Source organism: Dicentrarchus labrax, unplaced genomic scaffold (genome assembly GCF_905237075.1).
Source record: "Dicentrarchus labrax unplaced genomic scaffold, dlabrax2021, whole genome shotgun sequence".
NCBI classification, from domain to species: Eukaryota; Metazoa; Chordata; class Actinopteri; family Moronidae; genus Dicentrarchus; species Dicentrarchus labrax.
The window spans coordinates 13,483,120-13,510,793 of record NW_026136719.1 but is presented as its reverse complement, the minus strand read 5'-3'; the positions used below and the strand labels follow the sequence as shown (position 1 = coordinate 13,510,793).

General features: G+C 40.8%; 2 protein-coding genes across 3 annotated transcripts; one reads left to right on the top strand and one right to left on the bottom strand.

Moving 5' to 3' along the window:
* Window positions 1–265: 265 nt before the first annotated feature.
* LOC127351071 (uncharacterized) lies at window positions 266–6,273 on the top strand. Its single transcript, XM_051378224.1, has 8 exons — window positions 266–372; window positions 852–996; window positions 1,102–1,247; window positions 1,601–1,718; window positions 2,121–2,825; window positions 4,131–4,291; window positions 4,380–4,497; window positions 4,879–6,273. Exons 2-8 carry the CDS (start codon window positions 867–869, stop codon window positions 5,262–5,264), a joined length of 1,764 nt encoding a protein of 587 aa, XP_051234184.1. The 5' UTR covers window positions 266–372; window positions 852–866; the 3' UTR covers window positions 5,265–6,273.
* Window positions 6,274–6,463: 190 nt separating this feature from the next.
* On the bottom strand, window positions 6,464–21,813 carry tpp2 (tripeptidyl peptidase 2). Of its 2 annotated transcripts, XM_051378221.1 has the most exons (29): window positions 21,590–21,813; window positions 20,562–20,690; window positions 20,237–20,332; window positions 19,859–19,963; window positions 19,625–19,749; window positions 19,313–19,476; window positions 18,958–19,112; window positions 18,795–18,871; window positions 18,577–18,704; window positions 18,051–18,299; window positions 17,836–17,951; window positions 17,543–17,714; window positions 17,272–17,429; window positions 17,092–17,168; window positions 16,885–16,991; window positions 16,233–16,387; window positions 15,988–16,104; window positions 15,787–15,887; window positions 15,593–15,689; window positions 15,346–15,483; window positions 14,956–15,200; window positions 14,572–14,650; window positions 12,856–12,894; window positions 12,297–12,448; window positions 12,103–12,199; window positions 11,842–11,972; window positions 11,333–11,582; window positions 10,561–10,680; window positions 6,464–10,392 (listed from the first exon to the last, which is right to left on the bottom strand). In XM_051378221.1, exons 1-29 carry the CDS (start codon window positions 21,752–21,754, stop codon window positions 10,303–10,305), a joined length of 3,834 nt encoding a protein of 1,277 aa, XP_051234181.1. In that variant the 5' UTR covers window positions 21,755–21,813; the 3' UTR covers window positions 6,464–10,302. The 2 variants fall into 2 exon arrangements, with proteins under 2 accessions (XP_051234181.1, XP_051234182.1); XM_051378222.1 differs by lacking the exon at window positions 12,856–12,894 and having other exon boundaries at window positions 21,590–21,812.
* Between the last annotated feature and the right edge of the window lie 5,861 nt (window positions 21,814–27,674).

The window sequence follows — 27,674 nt, the reverse complement described above, 5'->3', positions numbered from 1 at the left end:
GTTACAGACCGTGGAGGCTTCCAAGAATCACCAGCAGGGTAGTCCATATCCGAGACTGGAATCAAAGATCCATTGCTGTTGGTATCATGACATTCCTGTCATGCTCTTACTCATTTGGCCCTCTCACCAATCATCTTCGATGGTGTCGGTGTGTGTGTGCGCGTATGTATTTGTATCTATGTGCGCTCTGCTCTTGTATCTTGCTTGTGTTTATTTCTCCTGGGCACAGCTCTAAAAATACCCTCATGCCCTTGTGATGATGATGGGTGTGTCCAACAGGATGCTGAGTCTCTATAACCTTGCAGTCAGAGGTCTCCGGATGCAGTCAGACTGCTCCTGAGATCTTTCACTGGAAGATAAAGCAGCCAGCAGGTAGGTCAAAGGTCACAGGTAGACCAAGTTTTCACTGTATTACTTGTGTAAGTAAGTACTTGAGTTTTGGATAGCATGTTATGGTTTGGAACAGTGTTTCCCGTGTAAATAAAAAAATGTCTTTGAAAGATTTATGTTCATTGTGCTCTGTTTAAAAACTAATATGTGATAGTCACATTAGAGGAGTGTGTTCTCCCAGACTTGTTTTGCCTTATTTTGCTGGTTAGACTGTAGGACTGCAGTTTGATTAAAAAGAAAATAAGTAATTATATAAACACAGCAAAATTATGGAGGGAAAGGCTGAAATCACAGTAGCATATGAATATGCAAATTATCAAAACATATGAATGTTTACAATTTACAAAAGAAAGATAACATTGTTTAAAAAAAAAAGTTTAATTGAAGCTCAATATCTAATGATCTTGATTCATTTTCTCTATTTTCACATGCCTAACTGATAACACCTGTCTGTCCAACAGTACACAGAATTTTATATGGATACTTTGCCCCCACGCTCTGTGGCGGAAACCGGTTATATGAGAGCCGAAGAGGAGGACGAGGAAGATGAGGAGGAGGAGGGAGAGGAGGAAGATTGGGATAAAGACGATAAAGAAGAGGAAAAAAGTAAGATGAACTGTGCAATAAAAAGCAGGACGTTTCTAAAGTCACACTGAGCAGAGTCTTGTGTCGATTCAGACCACAGAAATCTGACACTTTTGTATCATTCAGATGAATCAGCCGTCCAGAAGCAAAAAAAACCTGCCTGGGCTCCATGTTTCTACTACAGATTGGATAAAGAGGTCTACCATTATGTCGGGCAGGAGATCATCATAGAAGAAGGTCTTGACTCCTATGCAGGCATGATATGGCCGGCGGTGAGTAGCACCTTTTTTGAGATTTGCAACCTCATTTGAACCACAATATGACATACAGTGTGTGTTAGTGTCCGTTCTGGATTCTTGGATTGTCGTATATCAGCATGCCGCTGTCTCCACTCTGAGGCCCCTAGACTATATTTACCTCTGCCCTCAGGCCTGTCTGAGATACTTAATAACCACTGGAACTAATCTTTAATGTACAAAGATCCATCTAATATCTTACTTTTGCTACTCAGGCATATACTTCATACATTCTTATCTGGTCAAGTGATGCATGAGGAGCCACAAACCTTACCTCATATACATACACATACCTCTCTGTTCCTCATACTCATCTTGACTGCCCCCAGGCTCTGGCTCTCTGCCACTACCTGGATACCCATCGTGAACAGCTCAGTCTTGTGGACAAGGCAGTCCTGGAGATCGGTGCGGGAACTGGCCTCGTGTCTGTCGTAGCAGCGCTCCTTGGTAAGAGGTTCAAGTTCAGCTCTACTTGCCATTTGCACAGGAGTATGAGTCAGTCAAAAAAAAAAAAAACAGAAACAAAGAAGAGGTGTGGGGGTAAAGAATAACAAACAATTCTGGGTCACACATTGAGTCAAAAAAAATAGTTAAAATAAATAAAAAGCACACACAAATAAATAAAAATAGAGATAGAACATGTACTAGCTTGTATAGGTTTCAACAACAGGCCTATTGCACGGCCATGCTAGTATGAGAATGTACCAGTATGTCAGTATATGTGTGCTTTTGGTAATTCAAGGTAGAGTTCTAGCATTAGGGTCCAGGTACTATCAGATCCATTAACTTGAGAAGTTATTATTGTGAAAAAGATGTGAAAGTTTTGATGTTTTTTCTGACTGTCTCCAGGTGCCTGGGTGACAGCCACAGACCTTCCAGTGGTCCTGAACAACCTGAGAGTCAACCTGTCCAGGAACACCAGGGGGCGTTGCAGACACACGCCCCAGTTGGCGGCACTGTCCTGGGGCTACGACCTGGAGCGCACCTACCCTTCATCAGTGTATCACTACGACTACGTGCTGGCAGCTGATGTGGTCTACCATCACGACTTCCTGGACGAGCTCCTGGTCACCATGAAGCACTTCTGCAAACCAGGAACGACTCTGATCTGGGCCAACAAGGTCAGGTTTGAGACTGATCTGACTTTCACTGAGAACTTTAAAAAGGCTTTTCACACAAGCCTGCTGGCTGAAGACGGAGAGATGAAGATCTTCATGGCAACATGTAGAGAAGAGGAGGAGGGAGAAGCCAATGTGGGCATGGAAGTCCAAGGATCCAAGGAGGAGGCTGAGGATGAAGAGGATGACGAGCTTTGCAATGTTAATATAGAAAAATGTAAAGGAAAAGAAAATAATGATGATGTAAGAGAGGAACCTCACATGTCAGAGTCTGAAAGAGGAGATGACGAGGAAGAAAAAAACAAGCTTGAGGCTGATGAAGAGGAGGAGATGGAGGAGATAATGGTTCTCAAACATAACGGCTATAAAGAGGATGAGGAGGATAAACCGGAGAGCAATGACTCATGTTGTTCAGCCAGTAATGAAGAAGCTACAGGTGAGTCAACATGATCTGTGAAAATGCACATTTGTGTGTCAATACATTTGATACAGTATTACTGGAGTCTGAGTCCCAGTTCCTTCTGTTTAAAGGGTCAGTTCACCCAAATTCCAAAAGCATTTTTATCACTTGCCTCTAACCATGAAAACATCTTTTCTTTGCTTAGGTTTTGAGATATCTGCTGAGACTTCATCATTGCAGGGACTTTTTTTTCAGTACAAAGTAGTTCTGATGACAACTGTTTACAGTCTGCGGATTATCTAGGGTAACAGGGAAACTGATTCAGGAAAGAGATGCTGATGTGGAATTTGTAGCCATGCATAATGCGTGGCTCTGTGGATGACGATAACGGTCGATCCTCCACTTTGTTCCAGACGGAAATATTTCAACCATACTTTGTGTACAGTGATTGCAACAACTATTGGTTCACGGTCCCCAGAGGATGACTCCCTATGATTTTTCTAACATGCTAACATGTTAAATTAAGATGGTGAACATGGTAAACATTATACCTGCTAAGCAAAAAGTCATTGTGACCATGTTAGCATGCTGACGTTAACATTTAGCTCAAAGCAGCACTTTCATTAATATAATTAAATGTAATACAAAATGTGAAATAAAAGTGCACAAGAATTTAAAAGGTAGGAATTTAAAATCCAGCACAAATAAAGGACACACAGCACAAAGTATCCATCACTTAGTTATATCTTTGGAGGTTCAGCAAGTGAGAATATACATTTCGGGGAACCGACCTTTTAATGTGTAATGTTTTTCATAGTTTATGATTAAGGGGGAACAAATTATTGGCATAAACAGGGATACAAATTATAAGAAGGTACGACAGCTTTTTTTTTCTCTTTGGTTTTTACTTCTGTGTGTCTCAACTACAAACTGCTGTCTTGTGGTTTGGCAGCTTACCCTTCAGTGAAAAAGCAGCTTTGGGACTTTAATGTAGCTGGCAAGGTTAGTGGCAAGAGTTAAATTTGAGATGTGAGCCACATGGAGTAAAACCAAAATGTGGTGAGGCCAAAATTTATAAACTGTCCTCAGCGTACCCAGACCGCCGATGCCCTTGTCCACTGGTGTAGAGTATCTGAACTTATAAGGAAGAGAAGCAGGGACTAATTTTTATCATTGCGGTGAGGTTGTTTGGTTCACAAACAAAAGGATTTAATGCCTTGTTCCTGCCAGAGTACTGATATGATATGTGTTGCATCACATACAACTCTGTTTACAGCTATTTAAGTTATCTTTCACTTTATGTTGTGGAATTTACAGTTTTGATCTATCCTCTCTTCACAGCACAAGGGCACATCGAACAAACACCTGTGCAGCAGTACACTAAACCAGTTTGGGTTCCCAGCATTAACACTTGCCTTGGTAAAGATATCTACCATTACGCAGGGCAGGACATTGTCATTTATGAGTCCATAGACTCTTTTGGAGCTGTGATGTGGCCAGCAGTGAGTACAAGATTGTCAGTTACAGAAATGGTTGGATACAGCAACAACATTGGCCACAGTAAAAGGTCTGTATCTCTTTGCCCTGCAGGCGTTGGCTCTGTGCTCCTTCCTAGACAACAACAGGCAGAGGGTGAACCTGCAGGGAAAGGAGGTGCTGGAGCTGGGAGCAGGAACAGGACTGGTAACCATTGTGGCCAGTCTGCTGGGTGAGCATAAGCACAAAAAAAATAAAAAATTAAATTATAACAGAAAGTGGGTAAACAGAGTGTAAAAACACTGTATTGGTCCTGTCTTTTTGGGCATTATATGATTTTAGCCAATTTTGTTTGAATTATTGCTTGTAATTTTGTATTTAATTATACTATATATAGCATACAGTAAAACCTTCAAGCATTTAACATTCAAAAGCAGTTAGAGGCAGGTCTCCTTTACTAGCCTGGTTTGGATTTTATAGAACTGATTTGGATGTTATTTGGAAAACATGGTGCTTAAAGCTCCACAAACTCCTTGACAAAGGTCACCATTATGATCCTTTTACTGTTATTGTTGCTATAGTGGTGACATATATCCTGTTTCTGCATCCTCAGGAGCTTCAGTCACAGCTACAGACTTACCTGAGGTGTTAGGTAACCTCCGGGCCAATGTGATGAGGAACACCAGGGGGAATTGCAGACACACGCCCCAGTTTGCGGCACTGTCCTGGGGCTACGACCTGGAGCGCACCTACCCTTCATCAGTGTATCCCTACGACTACGTGCTGGCAGCTGATGTGGTCTACCATCACGACTTCCTGGACGAGCTCCTGGTCACCATGAAGCACTTCTGCAAACCAGGAACGACTCTGATCTGGGCCAACAAGGTCAGGTTTGAGACTGATCTGACTTTCACTGAGAACTTTAAAAAGGCTTTTCACACAAGCCTGCTGGCTGAAGACGGAGAGATGAAGATCTTCATGGCAACGTGTAGAGAGTGAGAGACAGAGAAGATGTAGATGGATAACTCAAAGTGTAATTCTTAGTTTACGTAATAATTTGTAAAGCCATTTAAATGTGTTTGACAGTTTCTCAGCTTCAAGAAAATCGAACATGCCTCACAGGTTTCTTTGGATGGTTTCCTGCAAACTTTTGTATATGAATTTATAAAAGATCAAGAGTGTCAGTTTGGTTCTATAGTGGCTAGAAGATTTAAAGGTAAAGGTTTACACAGCCTCTCTTCATCTCCAGCCTGAACAAAATACTGAATTTCAGCTGCAATTTTGCAGTTTTCTTCTGTCCATTGGTGGTCTTGGGCTTTATTACTGCTGTGTAGAAAGAAGGGCTTTTTACCTCTATGTTCATCAGGGCCTGATTGTCTAATAATCTGTCCATCAGAAGAGAGTTAGAGCAGGTTATTCCCTGCTGGCTTCATGTATGTACAGATTTAAAACATAATATGCTCATATTTAAACTCTTTATTATTCACTGTTTACAGCTGTGAGAACTACAGGGGTTACCTCCTGTAGAGGCAGTACAAAATGAATTTTAGCTTAGCTGTTGTCTTTCGCTTATTGAGAATATGATGGTCTTTTTCACTCCACGTTATCCACGTCTGACACCATGTTTACTACCTTACGAAGCACTATATTTAGCCTGAAAAGCCTGTGCTACATAAGGTTCAATAATCAAATCAATTATCTCTGTGTGGGAGTGAAACATTTAGTTAATTAATTATAGTCAAGTAGACAGTTGTTTTTTTAATTTTTTAAGATCAAATGCCAAAACATTTGGTGGTTCCAGCTTCTCAAATGTAATAATGGATAAACCATATTAATAAATGTAATTTTCAAATTTCCTTTTTCACTCCTTTAAAGGCAACAATTTATCAGTGAATAAAGAAAACTCATGTATTACATAGATTTGCAGCCATTGCACAGTGTGACGTCTTGTTTTTTGTGTGTGAACAGTATTTTTTTTTACACATTTAATAAAAAAAATGAATGAAAACCCTTTATCTTTTAACTTCTTCTTGTACTTTACTTGGTCATTTCTGAACAAACTCTTGCCCAGCAATTGCAGATGTAGAGGGTGATACATTTTTTTAAAAAACACTCACTTGTAATTCTTCAAATGATGTGTAATTAATTTTATAAAACAACCAAATTTCTGTACCAGTGATGACCAGGGCACACTTGAATTCTTCCAAATCATTTTTATTCAGTGTTGCTTTCCTTGTTTGTGACTTAACTCCATGTGACCACAAAATAGTGTGACAGTAGCTTGGGTCTTTCCAACATCATCGAGGAAGAATGGGTATAAAATAATACTAATAAGAGCATACAACCTTATCTCATAACATTCTGTAAAATATTGGCATTTACTAGATTTTATGACTATAAATATAAACACTCAACATCCAGAAGAAGCTTTTCTGAAATGTTTCCTGACACCAGCAGAGTGAGAACAGAGGTGCCAGAAATGGACGGTACAGTCCTGTTGTGATAGTTAAGGCCATTGGCAACGCGTACTGTAGACAGCTGAGCCCTGAACATAACATCCGTCTGAACCAAACACAGGAAAGAGGAGAAAAAGTACAAAAAAAAGGAGGAGAAAACATGAAGTAAAAACGATGAGCACAAATTCAGTCAGAAATTAAACACAACTGCCTCCAGAAAAACCCCTGCGCACTCGGAGAGGCCTGTGCTCAGGCCGCTGCAGTAAGTGCATACAAGGCTAAAAACAGAACCGCAAGGTGTTCTTACCCCGGGGTAAACATGAGTTGTGACCACTGATTCGTTGTGTATGTATGGTCGTCCCAGAAAAGATTATTTACTCCCATGAGGACGAAAAAGGCTTCGGCTTGAAAGCAGCTGCTTTTACATTCTTAAGCATGCACCTTCCACTCGTGAGAGAACTTAAAACAACACAGAGGAAAGATGATCAGTGGTTCTCAGACTGGGGGGTTTGATCATTTGAGGGAGAATCTATTTCCTTATTCTATTCAATATATTATTCTATTCAATTTACTTAATTTTCAGCCTTCATATGTCCTTTGACAATTAAACCAACTTAACAGTCTTTGGTTACGTTGATACGACAGGCTGTGACAGGAAATCACACCTCTTGTTTTACAGATCTGTAAACAATAAAGGTTGAGAATCACAACTATAAAAGGTAAAAAGTGAATATGTATGTCTTTGACATGGTCCTCTCATGCACTGACAGAAACAGCCACATGTCCTTGTTTGTTACATGATTCAGGTGAGATATTTTAAAGGACCATACGAGTGTTTTTGCAAAGTTTAGCTCAACTAAAATTATGTATAGCTGACATTTTTGCTGACCATTACAAATGCATGTGGTGCAGTTTATATTTTCACCAAATGAATGGAAAGCAATGACTGTACACGTTTCCTATTCATTTCCACGACATTAAAAAAAAAACAACAACAAAAAGGGTTAACACGACCAATTTTACACATCGTCTGTTTACAGGTATTGTGGATTAGCTACTACTGCATATGTGAAAAAGTTATAACATTTTGTGGCTCCAGAAGGAGCTGCCCAAAATCTGATAAATTGACTCAAGTGATGTCCTTTGAGTCAGTGTTGGTTGGGGCTGAAAAAAGATAAAATTTAAAAACCTGGGGGAGTGAGACAGAAGTGAGACCTCTGTAGCCACTACTAGCGCAACACACCCAAATCTGAACTGTCAGTGGTCGAGTTGCATTGTAGGTAATTTAGGTGACACATTTCAACAATGATCCATCGTGAGTTCAACAGGAGTCCAAAGCTAAATCGGTGAAGTACTCTTTTAAGTTTTATAATCCATCACAGTGAACATCAAGTCTGCATTCATTTTTAGTAAAGCATTGCAATGACTAACGTGGTTTTGAGTCTTTAGAAGTTTGTAAAAAACAAAAACATGGTTACTTTTTTTTAATTTTTTTTAAAGAGTTTAACATTTAAAAATGCAGCTAATCTGCTTCATCAAGACTGCGTAGGTGTGATTTGATCAGATTTAACGGACAGGGGCAACACACATACAACATATAACACCAAAGCTGTGACCATGTTTTGAATGAAATATTGCTGAATCCTGATTGGTTCTCTATATGCCTGTACCACATAATACCAGTGAGAAAAGCACAGACAAAAACAGCACAAACAAACCTGTCATGTGAAATAATGACAAAAGAGTGTTTATGTAAGACACAATCACTCAATAAAAAGATGATTGATAAATGTGGTGCTGCAGGCCTTTAATGCAGACCTGGTGTTCAGTCTGGATTTATACAACTCAAACCAACGGTTACCTTGCTTAAAATAACAAAATGCAAAATAATATGCAAATGGTTAGCTGTGATATGAACTATATATGATTTGTAGTAAATCCGATGAAACGAAAAACAAACAAACAAAAAAAAAAAAAAACAGTACGGTCCTTCTTTCAGTAAAGGTAAGTGAAGGAAAAAACAACTCATGCTTAACCCCCTTTAAATGGCTATAATTTCAGTTCGGTTGTGAAGTAATGTGCATGTACACAAATATGCTCACAATTACACGTAAAGTCATTCACAGACACACACTCATGAAAATAACAGTGGATATCGTCAGAATCTTGTTTGGGATTAAAAATCTTTCAAATTGAAACAAACTAAAATCTGCTTCCAAATAAAACTATTTTTTTTCTCTTACATCCTAGAAGACATGCATATATGCAAAATACATCAATTAGAATAATATTTGTATTATATACCTATTGCATCTTAATATTTTTTATGTTATGTGTATGTACATTATTTTATGACACTGTGTACAAATGCAACATTTTGAATGCTGCAGAAAAATGTCTAACACTGTAACCATTTTACAATGAAATCTGATCTGAACATCCTAACGCTGCCCACAACTGCATCTGTTACGTTAGTGAGGTCTGTTAGATGGTCGTCAAATGTGCCGCTCAGGTAAACAGTAGTATGAAGTGGGTGGGCAAACACCTCTGGACGTAAGCAGAAGCCGAGAAAGTGTGTTTGTGGCTTCCTATTACCTGACAAGTCACTGACAGCCTGCATACAGTGAACAGTACAGCATCATACTACCGATACAAGCTATAAATCCACATTTGACACCAAAAGGCTGATGGGTGAAATGACTGCAAGTGGTTGAGTGTTGACTGAAGCTACTGATTCTGCAACTTCCGGTGGTCAAAACCCGCTTACGGTCTATAATCCCATCAGAAGAAGGTAAGGTACATGTAGAAAGGCACCTCAACACTGTTTTGTGTTTTGAGACTGTGTACACATGAGTCAGAGCCTAAAAAGACAGACGAGACTAAATGTTAACGTTATCAACCCGCTCTGGCTCGAACAACCAAAACACAAAGAAAAAAAGATATTAAGTTCTGTCCAAGCCTCCCTTTCAATTCAGGGATCAGGCAGACTCTGCGTGCCCTCATATGTCCGAATATTGTGCAGCAGCAAGTCCTCCTGTCTTCTCACTGAAGTATCATGATGGCCAGTTTTTTTTCCTGCTGTCGATTTTTTGAAAGTGAGTAGATGGGGGAACAGGGTTTTTTTTTTTTTTTTTTTTTTGGGACTTGGGATGCATCCCTGGAGTCCACACTGGCCCTTCTACTGTATTTACACAAAACAATTAGTTTTTTTTGTATGATATGGAGTCCGGACAGCTGAGAATGGGTGCATGTGAAAGCCTTCAAAGATGACACCAAAAGAAAGGACAACGCCCAGCAAAGAAAGCATTGAGCTACAGTATCAACAAGCCGTGGCAAGACTTTGAGCATAAATGTGATGTTCAACAACACATTTAAAGACAGGATTTGCCTTATAAGAAGTGTCAAAGACATCACACCATTTACACTCAGCGTTGTCCTTCATTTTGGTATTTTGAAAAACCAGATGCATAGACCATGGGACCCTGAGGGACATGATATCGAAGTAACCATGTAATGGGCCGTGTTTGGCCATGCTGCTCATGCGGGTGTGTGTGTGTGTGTGTGTGTGTGTGTGTGTGCTCTTAGAATGGCGTGTAGTCTGCGGGGTACATGACAGGGAGCCAGTTCTCGCTGAAGGTGGCGCAGTGTGTCCATCGAAGGTGGCGCATGAGCTGGGAAACAAAAAAGAACAGTGATTCAAAATAGAACAAAGTAACACTTGTTCAATCACAAATGTATTCTTCAGATAATTCTACTCAGGTTTTGGACTAAAAAGTAAAAAAAAAAAAAAAATCTAGCCAGTATTTTTGTACGTTAAACAGCGATCAGCCGTCTCATACCTGGATGCAGTTCCTCATGTTCTCTTTGCTGGGCTTCTCCTCCAACATCTTTGAGGCGTATTTTAAGGCTCGGCCATACATCTTGTTCACAAGAGCGTGTTTGTATGAAAACATCAACACCTGAGCAGTGGCAAAGACAGAAGACAGAAAATATATTAGTTCAGCATTTATTGAAGAAGTACAGCTGACATGCAGTATACCCACCAAAGTCACATTTTCAGAAGAGACAGCAGAGGAAAGCACATCGTTTTAGTTATGATCTTCAGAAAGTGTGGTCCTTATGATAGATTATGCAATTTCCACAGGTAAGGGGATGAGAACAACAACATACATGAGTAGTAAATAACTAATATTTTTTATTTTGTAATTGTCAACAAATCCCGTAAAACCTAAACCAACAATGAATTAATCCTAATAACGTGTAGTTTGAGTAACTGATTCCTGATACATCTTATTCCTCTGCATATTAGACCTCTATTGTTCATCAAAAACACATCAATGAGCCACAATGGTGCATTGGGTGGCGTAGGTTTGCATTATTATGGGAGTGCCACTGACAGGACAGGGAAGTCTGATTGAAAGCTGGACAAACATTGTTTTGGTCTTTTCATGGGACCTGACAATAACAAACATATAAGAATATTGCCAACGTAAACCTTTAATCTCACATGGCAGATATATTCATTTCAGAATACTTAACAAACCTAATTATCCTTCATTACAATGGAGAAAGTTTGGCCTTTCCTTCATTTTCAAAAAACACTTTGCTCACCTTGGAGTCAGTTAGCTCCGCCCACTTCTGCACCTCCCAAAATGTATCCATGAGAGCTTTAGCCACGTTCTGCAGGGTGTCGTCAGAACTGCTGGCCACCTGTTCCACAACCTCCTCTGCTGCCGTTTGTCCCGTGGTGACAGCAATGGCGCCGTCCTGCGGCGCAGGGGGCAGCAGGAGCTGGTCTGCCAGAGCGCAGCCCTTCCTACACAGAGCGTCCAGCAGGGACGACTTCTGCTTTTCCATGTCACTGAAACGCAGGGTAACACAGGTCAAACAGTGGCCACAAGCACTATTACTGGATAGTGGTAAATCCAAAAATGAAGTGTAACAGTAGCAAAAGTAGAGTAGTCAGTAAAACTAACTCACTAATGTCACAGACTAAGAATTTCCTAGTCCAGATACTGCAAGTCTATAAGGTTTTGTGGTTAACCAACTTTTTCTCCTGCTATTGAAGGATTTTAGTGAAGTTCATATTTCTATTAGCACTATCCTCTAGAATGACATACGTCTTGATGGAAGCAGCATCAGGCCGAGGGTCTGTCTTCATGGTGAGATAAACAGCCAAAGCCGTCTGGTCGATGCTGGAGATGACAATGTCAGCCGCTGATAACACCTCTCTGAGACGTTTTACACGCTCCTAAACACAAAAAACACCAGACTGATAAATGACTGTAAGCAGAGATCATTGCATAGTTTAGATGTTGATGATGATCCAGGGATTGAAGCTTCATCCATTTCCCTTCTCTCTTTCTGGTGGGTAGCATTACCTTTTCAGAGTCCAGCTGGTGCAGTCTTTGCACGTGCAGGGGAAGGTAATCCGAGTAGTTTTCCCTCAGTTCATCATAAATGGAGCTGGAGTCCAACCTGAACAGCAAAGAGAACACGATGGATGGTTGAGAGAGAATGAAAACAATAAAAAGGCAAAACAAGCAATGTGATGAGGATGAGCTACTGTGCGCACTTTGTCATCCACTGAATCTTTAAGTCTCTCATAGCTTCTGCAAACTCCTCCTTCACGTCTTTCTCTTTGTCTCCTTCCTTGTCCTTCTCTTTCCCTCCGTTCTTTGTTTTGTTGGGAGCAGGAATTAGGTGGTAGATGACTGGAACAATATCCTGTAGGAACACAAAAAAAAAAAAAAAAAAGGTTTTACTTTTACTACTCTGAATCAGCCTCCCACATTCTCACCCTCTTCCTACCCATGTCATGTCCTGTGACCAAACTCCTTCTGGTTAGCTCTCTTTGAAATCACTTAAGAAAAATGCCTTTTAATACCCAATACAAGTTTAAAGTAGTGCTCATTATCAATTGATGTTGTAGATATTAATAATTTTACTGACCACCAGAAAACTCTACATCAAAGTAAATATCTATATGTTGCATATTTCAGTAGTATTGACATGCTTGGACATAATTAATATAGATATAACATATCCCATCTTTAGGTAAGGAATAAGCCATTTCCTGATGGTATGAGAGCAGTGGACGCTCTGTTGTACAGTGTTTCTAGCTCATCCAGTACCTTTTTAAATTTTCCTTGTCGTTTTGCAGAGGCCTGCCCCTGGTGGTCAGAATAACACACAGTAAGGAAGAGACAACACAAACACACCAAAAAGGATTCTCTCTTTCTTCATTTTATTTTTTTTATCCTCACTCAGAGACTCAGAGTCTATTCCACCTACCTGTCACACTTTAATAATCGGTACTGTGGTAAAAATCTACCTTGTGTTCATGTCCTAACAGATCTGTGGGTTAAGCATTGCATCTTCTCTCAGTACTGAAAACTACAGTAAAATATAACAAGTGGATTCACAGTGAAGCTTTGATTTGATATAGTAAAATTCTTGTGTGTATGAGACTCCAACGATACAAAGATCTGCAGCAATGCAATGATGAACAATATGAAAAACAGTGAAAAATATAGTGATTTGTAATTGGGTGCTGACATTTCACAAGAAGATCTTTGCATTGGGGCCACTGAGCCAAGAAAGCTGTTAGAAGGATTCAGACATATCGTGTGACAAGACAGCCCTTGACAGCGATGTAAAGAAGAGCACCTGCAGGCCATAGAGTGAGAATAAGCTTCAGAAAGAAAACATTTGCCATTGTATTGTAGAATGTAGTTACCTTTTTTTCCCTCTTTAAATAAATATTTCATTCAAGTTCATTTCTGTGTTTTTTTGCACACACACACATACAGCTCTGAGTGGGCTCACTAGAACGTAACAAGTACATACTAGCTTTGCCAATTACGTGAAGATGTAACTTTCTTTTGTGCAATTTACTTCTCCCTGAAGACACATGTGAACATCCAGCCTTGTGGTTCAGATTCCTGATCTCATTTACTAATACTGATTATCAGATGGTTACCAATTTAAACAAAATGTTACCCTTCAGACTGTTTTATTTTTGAAAGGTTCTTGAATGGCTGCTTGTGTTTAAACAGCATTTCAGAAATGTGCCTTCTTTTGTTTAACAGAAAAAGGTTATATTGAAAAAAGTGTTAACATTTCTCAGAGTATCATTTTGGTACTGGTACCAAAACCCAGGCATCGTATTTGCACTAATGTAAAATGAAAATGTCAGTTAGTAACCAACCCTTGTGGGGTTTTTTTTTTGGTTTCCTTCATCATTCCCAGCTAATATTTTCCCTGAAGGCTGACAGAGAAAATAAGGCCTAGACTCCAGTGGTTGCTCATCATGTAAGCAACCACAAATATTAACATAATGATGAGACAAGAAACAGCCAGATCCAGCGTGTCAAGATCTGACAGAGGTGATGGCATGAGCAACATCAAATTGTGTTTTTGGACTGATAGCAGAAGCGTGGGCAAAGGCAAATGAGTGAGAAAAGGTGAAAGAAGATGGCATGCAGGAACCAGAAGGACAGCAACCATTGTCAGAAGCAGCAGACCAGGCGCGGCTCAGGTCTAAAGGTGATGTTGAGAAATGAACTATACAGAAAATAGAATACAGAGAAGCAACAGCAATGGAGCACTGGTCTCCCCCCCTGATCCTCAGGACCACAACTTATTTCCAGCATGTGAAGTGAATTTCACATTTTCATGGGACAGTGGCCATGGTAACCAGATGTATTCTGCAGTGTAGTTTATGTGTTCACACAACAATGTGTAAACGTCCCAGATAAGAAGAGGAGACTGAAAACTCCCAAGATCCTGAGGAGCAGGATTGACTACTGCTCTGGAAGATAGGGGGTAACAACAAAAAAGGCACTCACTGCTTTCTTGCCATACTCGCTCTTGGGGACAACCAGGGAGCCAGAGAGATAGCATCCTGGACTCGTTCCCTTTGGGATCCTGGAAAAAGGGAGAAACAAAAGGGAGAAATACAGTAATAGAGGGGATAAAGTCAGGAACATTAAACAAAATCTCATCACAATAAACCAAATATTTAAATACTTATTCAAGGAAGGTTTTTGCTAACCAAACATACATTTCCAGAAATATGTAGTATTATTCTGATTAAAGAAATTAAGGTACCCTGCTTAAAGTACATGAACACTGGTCCTTAACAAAGTATGGCTTTTTTGTTTTGTGCATGATAAATCATTCTATAAGATTGTACCATACAAGAGAAAAGTCCCTCGCCAAAATTGACTCACTTGTCGTCAGGCAAAGCAGTGACATAGAATGGCTGTGTGGCACCCGGGCACAAGGTAACAGAGTTTGCCTTCTTCTTGGCCATGAGGGCAGCACGGTGTGTCTCAAAGACATCTAGACTGAGTGTGGTGGACAGACGGTGAGAAACCACAAACGGCAGGTCCTTAAGGCGCTCCAGCTCGCTAGACTGCTCGTGGCGGACCTGCAGACGCACAGTGTAGTCCCCCTTTTCCAGCTTCAGAGAATACTGGAGTAGTAAAACACACAGAGGGGAAATGTGTTAGCTGATGCACAACAAGAACTTTCATTCTTAATCCTACATCCTGAAAATGTACCAACTACAGATGTGAGTGAGCATCCGGGAAAGTAAAATATGTTGTGGCTCAGTGTACCTGGTGTGGGTAGGCGTCCCCGGAGCCCAGTAATCTCTTGTTCTGATCAAACAGCATCCAGAGCTGACTGTCAAACTCTGACTCATAGAGCAGCTCACACAGCAATGGACAGCTGGGGGTAACCTCCCCACTCTTAGGCTGAGGACAGGGCAAAAGAAGATTATTAGAAGAACAATTATATAAAAGTTGTTGTTTTTTTTTATCTGCATTTTCCTCTCATATAGAGTGCTTTTGGTGCTGACAGTACCTGGTGAAAGCTGTAGGTGAGCACAATCTCATAGAGTTGTCTGTTGTTAGGCAGAACGTCCCTCATTCCCAGGGCTTTTATCTTTGAACTTAAAGGCCTATAATAACAACAACAACAAAAACAACAACATGGGTTAAACAATGAAGGGCACTGATGTGGAACAACAAAATATACATTTGTGAGCGTGCATTTACCTGAGAGGCTGAACCCAAGACTTGAGGGTGATAGTGGGGGACACCTCCTCGTACCTCAGAGGCGACGAAACATCAAAGCTCGTCACTCCCTCCGAGGCATGCTGGCAGAGAAAAATGAGGATTACAAACAGAGAACTGATACTGTCTGGGCTGTAGTTTACTTGTCAGTGTTTCGAATCTGCGTATCTGTTCTCCTCTTACTATGTGCAGGGGTGAAGGAGAAGTGTGTAGTCCATGGAACGAGATGCTGTAGTCCACAGTGACGTCGCCCAGGCTCGCCCACCAGCGTGCAATGCACAACTCTACTACTCTTCCTGACTGGAGAGGAGACAAAACAAAACGCAGACATAAATCCACCATGTAATTTTAATCATGCATCAACGAAATGAAGTGACTTCCATTCCAGGCACTAATGAACGAATGAATCTCTGGCAAAATATACGTACCAGCACAGGGAAAGCCTCAGTTAATGAGCCTCTTTCCAACAGCGAAGAGAACTTGTAGAATTCATTAGCTCTGTACGCTTTCTGCTTGACCAAGTGAACCGCATGGAGAACAAACTTTGACGACACATCACCCGAATGAGAGGTCAGTGTGATCTCTGCAGGACAGAAGCGGGGAAGATATAAGAACAGGGAGAAGAGAGAATTTAGATCATGGTGAAAAAGCAAGAGGTGAAACCAGAAAGCAGAGGAGGAAGACAAGGGGGTTAAACAGCAACAGTCAAGATCAGCAAGGCAGGAGGATTGTGGGAGGAACAATCTATACTGACACTGGGTGAGGTGGCTTTTTTTTTTTATTATTTAAAACACAGAAAATAAGGTTTCCAACAAAAAGGTAACCAAAGTGCAAAAATGGTCCTGAACAACTGTGTTGAGCAATGCTGAGAACTCACGTAACAAATAAGTGAGGCCCAACTTGAAATCTAAGGCAACATACTTTAATAAAGTTAAATGTTCAGGTTATCAAAAATGCTGCACTTCCATTTTATTTGATCTAACAAAAATTGGAACGGTACCATTAGTGACTGTCAATATCACTTGCACGGAAACACCCCCCATCTCTCACACACACGCACACACACACAAAGACACTGACCTGCCCAGGAGGCTCCCTGAGGAACAGCGATGAAGTGGCGTCTGATCTGGCCTGGTCTGAAGTGGACATCTGTGAAACACATCTCCTGATTACGACTATCTGTCACTCTGTCAGATAAAAAGAAAGAGAGAGAGAGTGGTCAGACACACAAATCTCTTTCTGTAAGAGTGACAGTAAAGAAAATGCCAATATGATGTAAGTACTTACTTGGCTGGGATAATAACTGTGATTGGAACTCTGAATAGGGGGCCACAGGTAGGTGCTGCTGTATCATACCCACATACCTTAAAAAAGAAAATGAAAAGCATACGTTCAAAGTGACCAAATTAACATCAACAGACTCAGAAACAATGTCTACCTGTTCTTCTTTCCCTATCCTGTCCCTACCTCCGTGTAGTGCACTCCCTCTCTCAGTCCCACAGGATCGATGCGGACGTTGACATGGCGACACTGGTTCATCAGCTCTAGATGGGAGGGGCACTGGACCCATGGGGCAGCACATGTGAGTGCCAAGTGTAGCTGCAAGGAGATTCGCTCAGAGTTTTCTGTGACGGACGTTAGAAGAACACAGATTGCGTAAAAAACACACGCTAAAATAAAATATTGTAAAAGCAAACAAAACATGGCTGCAATGAAAAGAATGCAATATGAAAAGTACCTGTGTTCTCTGGGAAGATGGGTTCAATTCCGACTCCATGATCTGAGGGTGCAAGAATCTGGGCTGGGTCCCTGAGGTAGATACCTCTTTGTGCTCCCACACTTACTGAGAAGCCTAGGTGGCTTGTGGGTAAAGAGGCGTGTTGAGTGAGGTAGTCTAATGCCTTGTCCACCTGAGAGGAAGAAAGGGAGTATGTTACTGGATGGCACACAAAAAGTGCAAATAAAATAACAATTACATGAGAAGAGACAGAAAAGGAACTGTATGCCCTATGGCAGCTATAGTCAGGTTACCTGTATAATTCCATGGCCCTGTGCAAACACCTCAATGTCGTCAACCTTCAGAGCTGTGTTTTCTAGCGCTCTCCTCACCGCAGGAACAGAGGGAACAATGCCGTTCTGCTTCAGTCCTTTATCACATAAAAATCACACACTAGCATCAGATCAGAACACTTCCATAAACGCAACATATCTCCAGATCCAGTATGAGTCCATGAGCTTGGACGCACCTGAGAGGATTAGTGCGATGCCTCCACAGGCATTAGGAGATGACATGGATGTGCCGTTCATCAGCTGGGTACCACGGAGAGTCCAGTTGGGTACAGATGCAATGGCGCCGCCAGGGGCACTGATGCTGACCCCCAGAGCCCCGTCTGTACTGGGGCCCCTGGACGACCAGGTGTACTGGTTGGGAGGCAGTTTCTCCCTCAGGGAATACTCTGCCACCATCATGTCTGGAGTCACATATGCTCCAACTCCTGAGGAGGAACAGAAGAGAGCAGGAATTAAAGCAACGTGTAAAGAAAACTAGGGCTTCACAACATATAAAAGTTTTACCATCATTGCCATTTGAATGTCCATGATAAAACATACTGCTTATTGGTATATTAGCTTTAACATCAAATGCTGTGTTTCTATCTTTCCTGCTGTGAATCTCCAGTGTGATCATGGCTGCATACATCAGTTACATGCATTTGAAGGTGTAGAGCTCAAAGATAAGCACTTGATTGGCAGTTTTAAAATCAGTGTGTGTACCTATGACACTGCCGGTGGTTCCCCCCGGGCAGCCGACCGTGGAGAGACACGGGCCATTGTTTCCCGCACTCGAAACAAACATCACGTTATGCTTCTGCACTGCCTCTGTGATCACCTCACAAATCCTCCTGGAAGACGAATTGACAAAAATCAGTGAAGGTGTGCCACTCAAAATAAGTGGCACCCACACAATCACACCCCCGTGGTGCAATACTTACCCCGAATTGGGCCAGTGGGTTGCTTCCCCATAGCTATAGTTAACCAGGTCACACTTGTAGTTGATGACTTCAATCATCTAGGAGTGACAGGAGAGATGAAAAATTAAAGGGTGACAAAAAAAAAAAGTAGGCAAACTGCTAATTTATATTCAACAAGGCCTACCGCACGGATGAGTCCTGTGCCAGTTTCCATGGTGCTAAGTCGGGTGTCTCCAATCTTCAGAGCGAGGATTTGGGCACCGGGGGCCACACCGTTGCGCTCAGGTTCCTCTGGGAAGTAACCCGCTGCAATGCTTGCAACATGTGTCCCATGAGCCCCTTTGGAAAAAAAAAAAAAAAAAAAAAGTACACAGCAAGTTACACAAGTATGCACTGTGGACTTCTACACATTATGCAGCCTTAACTCGCAGAGCTGCCATAACCCACTGTTACGCTGAACATCTTTTTGTGTTAACTGACTGAAGTATATGAAGGCTTCCTTTCAGAGGAGATGGATTACATGCTTTCAGACATTTTACCTCCACTGGTGACGATGCAGAGTGTGTTTCCCTCATCATAAATATTGACAGAGTAGTTAAGCATCTCAGCAATTCCTAACGTGGCATACTCTTGCGTCTCTCTGTAAGAGCACAGCACAGTGCACTGGGACAGCTCTCCACACTCTGAAGTGTCAACTACAGCCCTAAAGAGAACAAACAGTAACAGATAATGTGAGGGATAAATAAAGTGGTAGATGGTGAAGAGTAAAGATTAAAACAATACAATATGTATAAAGACACAGACAGATAGATTAATAGATAATATATAAAGAGGATAATAGTTTGGCTTACCTCCATGTGACTCCATCGTGCCAAAGCACACAGTCATATACAGGACCGGGATCGCTGTACTTCTTTTCTAGTGATGCCAGCAGCTCTGACTGACTCTGCAGCTCTTCTTTCTGCAACTTCTCCATCTGATGAGAGGAAGCAGGGTGAAGGTTAGGGAACACTACATTACTATGCCTAGCAACTGCATGCGAACACAGATGAGCACACAAAGAAATCCACGTTTGTAGTTCTGACCTGTGAGGGTGTTGGGTGAGAGAGGTCAAACTCTTCCGTCTTGCGAGAGACCTCAGCAAGTGCTGATCTGTGTGGTGGGTCCCACATCTTCTCCTTACGCTCTTTCTAGTAGACAAAAGTGCCATAACAAAAAAAAGTAATGTAAGAATTCAACAGAGGATGGCAAGCAAATATATTTTCCTTCATTTTATCTACAGGATTCTGACAATATAGGTTCTTGTTTTAGGAATACATTTATACCAAGCAGAGAGGCTACCAACATGGATAGGACATACAACCATAACGAAGGACTTAACCACATCTAAGCTTGTGTTTGGGGCAGTTGCAAAATCAAACCTGTGATAGACCTAGGACAGTAATAATGTCATGTCTTCCTACCTGTATTCTTTCTTTGAGAGCCTTAGGGAAGAACTCATAGCCATTTTTAACTCCAATGCGAAACTTCCCTGATGGATTGACCCAGGCAGGAGGAATCTGAAAGACATAAAAAGACACAGAGTGAGACCAATACGAAGAAAAATACATCAAAGTGCAGCTCTAAAGCTGTGGTCAAGCCAGATTTAAAAAAAAAAACAGACCATACTGGATCAATGAGAGAAATCGTTACACATAATAAAATACCTGTGATGGAATATTCCCTGTGTAACAGCTGTTATTCATTTATCTTTTTTTAGTCTTAATATCCAAAAAGGTGTGTACTGACCTTAAGCGTTCTACCAGAAAGGCCAGTGATTGTCCCATCTTTAGGCTCTGCCACTGTGGTCATGTTCACGTCACCGCTGCCTGTTGTATCGATGATGTCGATGATCTTTGGCTTCCCCTCAGGTGTGACCTGAAGAAGCAGCAATAAATAAATAAAAACATTTGCAATCAATTAAGAAATTCAGGCTGAAAAGAATGCAAAGTAACATATCCGGTAAGGTACACTGACCAGAGATGACTGTGGACATCACAAACCAAAAAAAAAATCATAAAGCATAATTTTGAATCTGAACTTGTAATCTACAAACATGAGGAGTGAACAAACTTCCAATGCAACAACAATCTCCCTCTTTACACACATTTGTTTACACACACACACACACACACACACTGCAGGGGTCAAATTCAGTCTCTGCCCTTTCAATCACGGCTGAGTCAAGGTGGTGGGAAAATAATGGTTGACCTCAATTTACCGTCACGTTAATGATCTCGTTACACACACGTAACCGTGTAGATATTGATAAGCTCATACTTACTAACTCATTTAATACTGTGTATCTAACTAATGTTAACTGAGAGGTCCCACTGTGACTTGGCAGTAAACGTGTAAGTTAGCTGGTTACGGCTCACTAACCGACAACTAACATACTTTAACCACTGAATATATTAATATAAGTTTAAGTTCGCAAGGGCCAAACTGTATGTAACCGGACTGACAGGACATACTTTAACTACTGAGGAGATAGAAGGAAAACTGAAGGGGACAAATGCATGCTAACACGCTAACAAGCACCGAAACACGATTTGACAGCGGGAGAAAAATGTTTGCTGTCAACATAAAATATTGTCCTAAAAGCTATAAAGCGAAGTGTCACAATTTAGATGCAGTGTGTGTATGTATTGGTGTCAGCTAAGCTACCTAAGCGAGCAGCTGCCGTGTACAAATTAAGTGAATGATTGGGGCCTTTAGCTTTGTTAGCTGACACCGACTAGCTCGTAGCTAACGTGAGGCAGCCGGTCAGACGTTACCTGCATGCCGGGGGCCCCGGGATCCACGCCGGTGTCGAGGATCGCGATGAGCACTCCTCGGCCATCGTACTCGGGGAACCTGGTGAGATAAGACGTTGCGCCGGTTTCTTTTTTGGGGAGCAGACCGTGGAAGGGGAACGGTTCTTCGGTGGAGTGAGCAGCCATGATCACAAGAGCGACAATGAAAACAAAGCAGCGAAATGGGAGAGAGAGAGAGAGAGAGAGAGAGAGAGAGAGAGAGAGAGACGGTGGGAGAGACAGGGAGGAGAGCTGGTTAAAGGGGCAGTGCGGGTCTCATTGCACGGACACATTTCTCTGTAATCTATATTTAGTTTGCCATTATTAAAAGTTATTATTAAAAGTATTACAGTTTCATATTTCATATATTATCACCTTATTTTGCTGGCTTATGTGTGGCAGTTTGCTCAAGCTGATTGTTTGGATATAAGGACCATTTAAACACTAAACACAACACAAACTGAAACAAGAGAGATCTAGAGGAGGTACTGCATTTGAACAAAGTTTGGGGCCATGTGACAATATCTGGTCTTGTTAATAGCCAGGGGCTATGGGCAGTCTAATGTTTTTGCCCCAGAGTCAAGCATTTGCATTGGGGTTTTATTTATAACATCTATTGCATGAACTGTCAGCTGAGCTGTCTGCTGTCTTTAAACTTCAAGAACAAAATAATTCATTAGCAGCTTGGAGAATCATCAGGAGATGTTTGATCTACAGAAATCCAATCAGCTTATAATCAAAAGCCTAGAGGGCTTATCCTCATCCTAACCCATTTACATACTGTAAAAGGCCCTGCACTCAGCACACCCGTGGTTCAGATGATTCACTTCACTGACTGATCAGATGTCCTCTCAGTACTGATTGTAGTTGATTGACATCTCCTTCACTGTACTGTTATAGGCTGAGAAAATTATACTTTTATCATTTGTTTAGTTCAAGCTGTCTACTTCCTGACTAATTCAAATAGGACTAATTTGCTATGAATTCTGACTCTTTTTTTTTTTATCTAACTCACCTCTCAGCTCCCTTTACTCCAGCAGGCTTCTGGAAGAATGCAACAACTACAAGGACGTGTTTACAGTGTTAATAGTGTATCAATACAAAAACAACTTCAGTAGCACATAATCTCAATACAGTGCAGACTTGTATCAGGGCTGAAATGTTGTGGCTTCTTAATGTAGCAGAGCTCAGTACTTCTGCTGACTGTGGCTGAGGATAGTTTCCTCAGGCTAACGGAAACAACAGACGACGTCCTCGCTGCTGTGTATTTCCAACCACTCTCTGAAAACTTTCTTCTTAGGGCAAAGGTCAAAAATTAAGACTAAAATATCCCCAAAACCACAACCTCCATCCTGTAATTCTTATAGTTTGGTTCACTGGTGATAATTGCACACTAGGTGGTGCTATAATACTGATAGTTGTGTAAATGCTGCTGTTACTCTGGGTGTTCTTTCCTCTCAATGGCTTACTATATTAAACTGAAGTCATTCATAGAAAAGGTTGGAAGTGCTGCTGTTACAATTCAAAATTAATGGATTTTGAACCATATTGCAGTTAACATAACATGGACATTGATGTCAAAAGTTTATGAAAACAAGTCTTCATGCTAAGAGAATAGCTGCTTGCACCAAACACAAGCAGAAGATGCACTTTATAGTTACACTGTACCTGTTTGATTCCATTGAGTAGAATTTTGTATGCTAATATATCTGTTTTATTAATTATTTTATACTCCTCCATTAATGAGTCAATTCTTAACTTCTTTGGCTTATAAAACCTTTCAAACTATGTGGATTTTAAAGCAACCAAACATAAACAATGATGTATTCTTATTGTCAGGATGACCTGTAGTTTGCTGGTTTGGGGCTTAACCCGATGGCCCTAGGTAATTGACCTCTGTCTCAGGTCGGCTCTGCTTAGTACAGTATTTGCTTTCTTCTTTCTATTATTATCTAAAGTACAGATCACCTCTGACTCCAGATTTAAACTGAATCTTACAATTTAAAGGTCAGAAATAGTCAGTTTGTTCTGTTTACAATAAGAGACTGAACAAAAGGTTGTGTCTGGATAAACGTTTGGCTCACTGTTTCATTTGAAAGGACGGAGAAAGGACAATCAGCATATTTGCATGTGCTGCTCATTAGTTTTTCCATAACTCCACTTCAAGCCTACAGCATGGTTTAGTTTCTTTTTCTGCTTATTGTATTTTTATCCACAGTTGCACTGTTGAGAATGGAGGAGGGTGGAAATAATCAAATAACAAATCTGATCATCATGGACGTTCTGATTGTGTGTGTTGGATGTAAAAATAAAAGATAACTATGCACCCAGAGACGTTACATTAAATTTGTGCTGGTGTTTTGTTTTCCACACACCAAATTACATGCATTCTTCAAAGATTTGATTCATGCTCTATTCATAGAGATATTATTTGTTTTTTCCATAATACCAGGATTAACTTTGCACATGTCACTGCCCATCTGTTCAACTCAGTACTCTCTGTCTCTCTCACATATTCATACTCATATGTACATTGTACGTTACAGCGTGTGCTTGCAAAAAAACAACACACAAGCCACAGTAGGGAGGTTGAGTCAGTTATTTTAAGTGTGCCAACGCCCTCGAACCCTGCACTAGTTGTTGGCCCGTGTGAAATAAAACAACAGTGAGCATCCTTTCACAAATCTAATCAGCGTTTGCCTTCCCTTCCTCTTTCTGTCAGTGGCTCTGCATTGTCACACAAGCAAACATATGCAGACACTGTTTGATGCCATGCTTGTACGTCTATATATAGACATATGTTGATATCCTTGTTCACTTTTTTCTTGCTCGAGATAAGTTAGATCTCCAAAATACGAGGGGCTTCTCTGTTTTATACTATTAACACGCACACACATACAGCTACACATGCAGGCTTGTGGTTTACCACAGGGCGTAGCCACTTTTGCTAAACTGAAATAAATGCCTGTCATAAACGTCTTTAAAGCATTATTTCCCTACGTGATGCCGTGCATACAGCTACAAAAGAACCTGCATTCTGCTCCTCCCATTTCTGCCTGTAGATAAGACTCTACTTTGGTTGGTATGTCATGATAGTGGCAACCCGTGACTCTTGCATTTTAGTCTTATATTATGGTGATTTGACTGGTGTTACATCTGTGCATGCAAAGTTATAGTTAAACAGTGGGAGAGTTCTCCATTTACTGGCTTAGCTGAATCCATTTTAAATGGTTGGACCCCAAACTGCCCTTCCATCTTGCTTCTAGCTGTACATGCAGCTGGCAGGATGTGGCTAACATACACTTAAGGACCTATATTATTAGTGTTTTCCCCTGTGCCATCATCAAGTTTTTCTTTCAAATAAACTTTTCTTGAGAGGTTATCTATGCAAGAAAACCATGGTTATTATCTATGAAGTTTTAGAGGTTGTGTAGTCAAAGGCACCATTTGGTTAACTGTGTCACTGATAGCATACACAGGCACGACATGCACATTCAGCCAGTGATGAAAAAACTCCTCAATACAAGTGTAATTAATGTGTTAAAATTTGACCAATGTAAAATTTAATCAAAATACACCTAAAGCACCAAAAGTAAAAGTGCTCATTATACAGAATGGCCCATTTCAGGATGACATATAATGTTTTTGGACTATATTGATGCATCAATGTGTAATCTTCACTTTAATGTTGCAGCCGGTACAGGCAGGACTAATTTGAACTACTTTAGATACTGTTTGGTAGTCCATTCAATAATGATGCATCATAATGTATTTGTTAATTATGTATTGCATTAATGATCTGAACTGGTGGAAGAAGTATTCAGTTCCAATACAACAATGTAAAAAAAACCCTCTGTTATAAGTTAGTTAGTTATAAGTATCGCATTGGAATTCCAAATTAAGTAACAATACAAAAGTATTATCAGCAAAACGTTTTTAAAGTTTAAAAAGTAAAAGGACCCATTCTGCAGGAAAAGGGCCCCTGTGAATACTATATTGCAGATTGCAATTGTTGCTGCGTGGAGACTGTAATGTCTCTCCTTGAGGAGGGTCTAATGGGCTCACGGTAGCGATGAGACATATTACCTAATTAGATTTAGAGCTGTTCTAAAGGAGTCACAGCTAATCCCAACACTTTGGCCAGCAGCAGGAGCACTGCAGCTGACTGTCGTTCCTGGTCGAGAGGCTGTCCAACTGTTCTTTAGTCCCACATCTCTTCTGGGTTGGGCTCGGCCAGCTGGGTTTGTAGAGTGTTCCAGACCAGAGTCAGGCTATTTTGAGGAATGTGGTCATAGCAATCTCAGAGGAGTGGCCCAATAGGCTCAAGTTTGGGCTGATGATGCGCCTTTCACCTGAATGGATCTTAAATCCTGTCCAGACATCCCTCCCACTGGGGAGGACAGCACCTTGTCTATTCTGCCATCTGTTAAATCTGGCCTGAGATCAGAGCCAACAGGAAATCAGGGACCTCTTATTCTTCCCAGGTTGTTTGTTGTTTCCAGGTTATCGTTTGCTCTGCCTCTCTGTCACCAAGGTAGTTTGATAAGAGGTTGCTGGTGATTCATTTAGGCTCTAGACCAAAGCTGATGTTTGTTGACTTTCCCTTTGAAAGATTTCAGACACATTTCAGGTTTTAAAGCAAATTATTCTACACAATGGAGTAAGGGAAATCTTTGGTGGTTTACACCATGCAAAGCTCAGGTCATGGGAGTAGCAAGAGATCATTTGCTCCACAATAACGACAGTATAAAGTTGTTCTGTTGCTGTTTGCATCTGCAGTTCATTTGATGTAGGAAGCAATCTGTGGAGATCCAATAGAGTCAGGCCCATACTGCTGCATGTGGGGTCCATGAAGTGCCACAGATGATGCATTGCCAATTCTCAGAGAGGGAGAGTGCAAATAAAATGCTGATGTATAGGAGCATGGTGAGCTAGCTTTGCCAACAGCTACAATTATATTTCTTAAATCAATCAACATTATGAACTAGATCTTGTAAATTCAGAGTCTAGCCATCCTCATGACTTGTAGTCCTGTATGAGGGGTGATTAATGCCAATAAGAAACAGGAAGAGGGGAAATAGGGTCATCTGCAACAATAATCATGCTATTTTTAAGGGTATTTGGTAGTCAAATATTTCAACATGACAACTCTGAGACAGGTCTATTGTTGGCCACTGTTGTTTGGCAGTGGATGGGACTTGGCACATGGTCTTTTGATATTTCTTTTTTAGCTGCTGCCAAAGTTAGGAAATGTGAAGTTGCTTGTGGGAATATTTATTTTACTATTAAGTGGTGAGATTCATTTTTATTATAAATCAAAGACAACATAACTCATATCTGTACATACTGAGTTTTGACAGAGAGGCAAAGAAAATATGTCAGGTAAATCTGAACTATGACTACGCCTACCTTGCTTTCAAGTTCACTGTTGGTTTCGGTAGTTTGAGTCATTTAGTATTTTTCATTTGCACATCCAGTACTCATAAGAAATGTGTGAAAATCCCTTTCATATTATAGATAGCAGCTTGTTTTGTTTCTAGTTTCCCTAATATTGTTATTGGTTCATTAAAATTAAACTGGGGAATGCAGGACTATGTATAGGGGACATTTACTTTTACCTGCAAAGATGGTATGAATAAAAAAAGAATACTGAATCAACATGTCCACACTCAGACTTGTGCAATTGGCTATTGTGGCCCTTTGGTTTTTCCTGAAGTGCTCACATGATCTACACAAGTGCATCAGTGCATACGAGCTACACAAGAACAACTTCATGTGTCCTTCTGGAGTATGTCAACATAAAATCTTATCATGAGCGTGAACTGCCTTGTTTGTTTACTGTGGTCCTGAAATCGCTCTAATTAGCTCTATATCACTCCCTTGAGGACAGATGTTTACTCCACTGTTTAGCAGGGTTGTTTTGTGCCGGCTGAGTAAGCGTCGCCGTTTGCATTTGTGTACTTGCAACTTGGACCATGTTGGTACCGTAAGACCTCAGTCATTTCAAGGGATATGACCAATGCAGAGATCTTGAGACTGTTATAGCCTACATCATCACAACCTACAA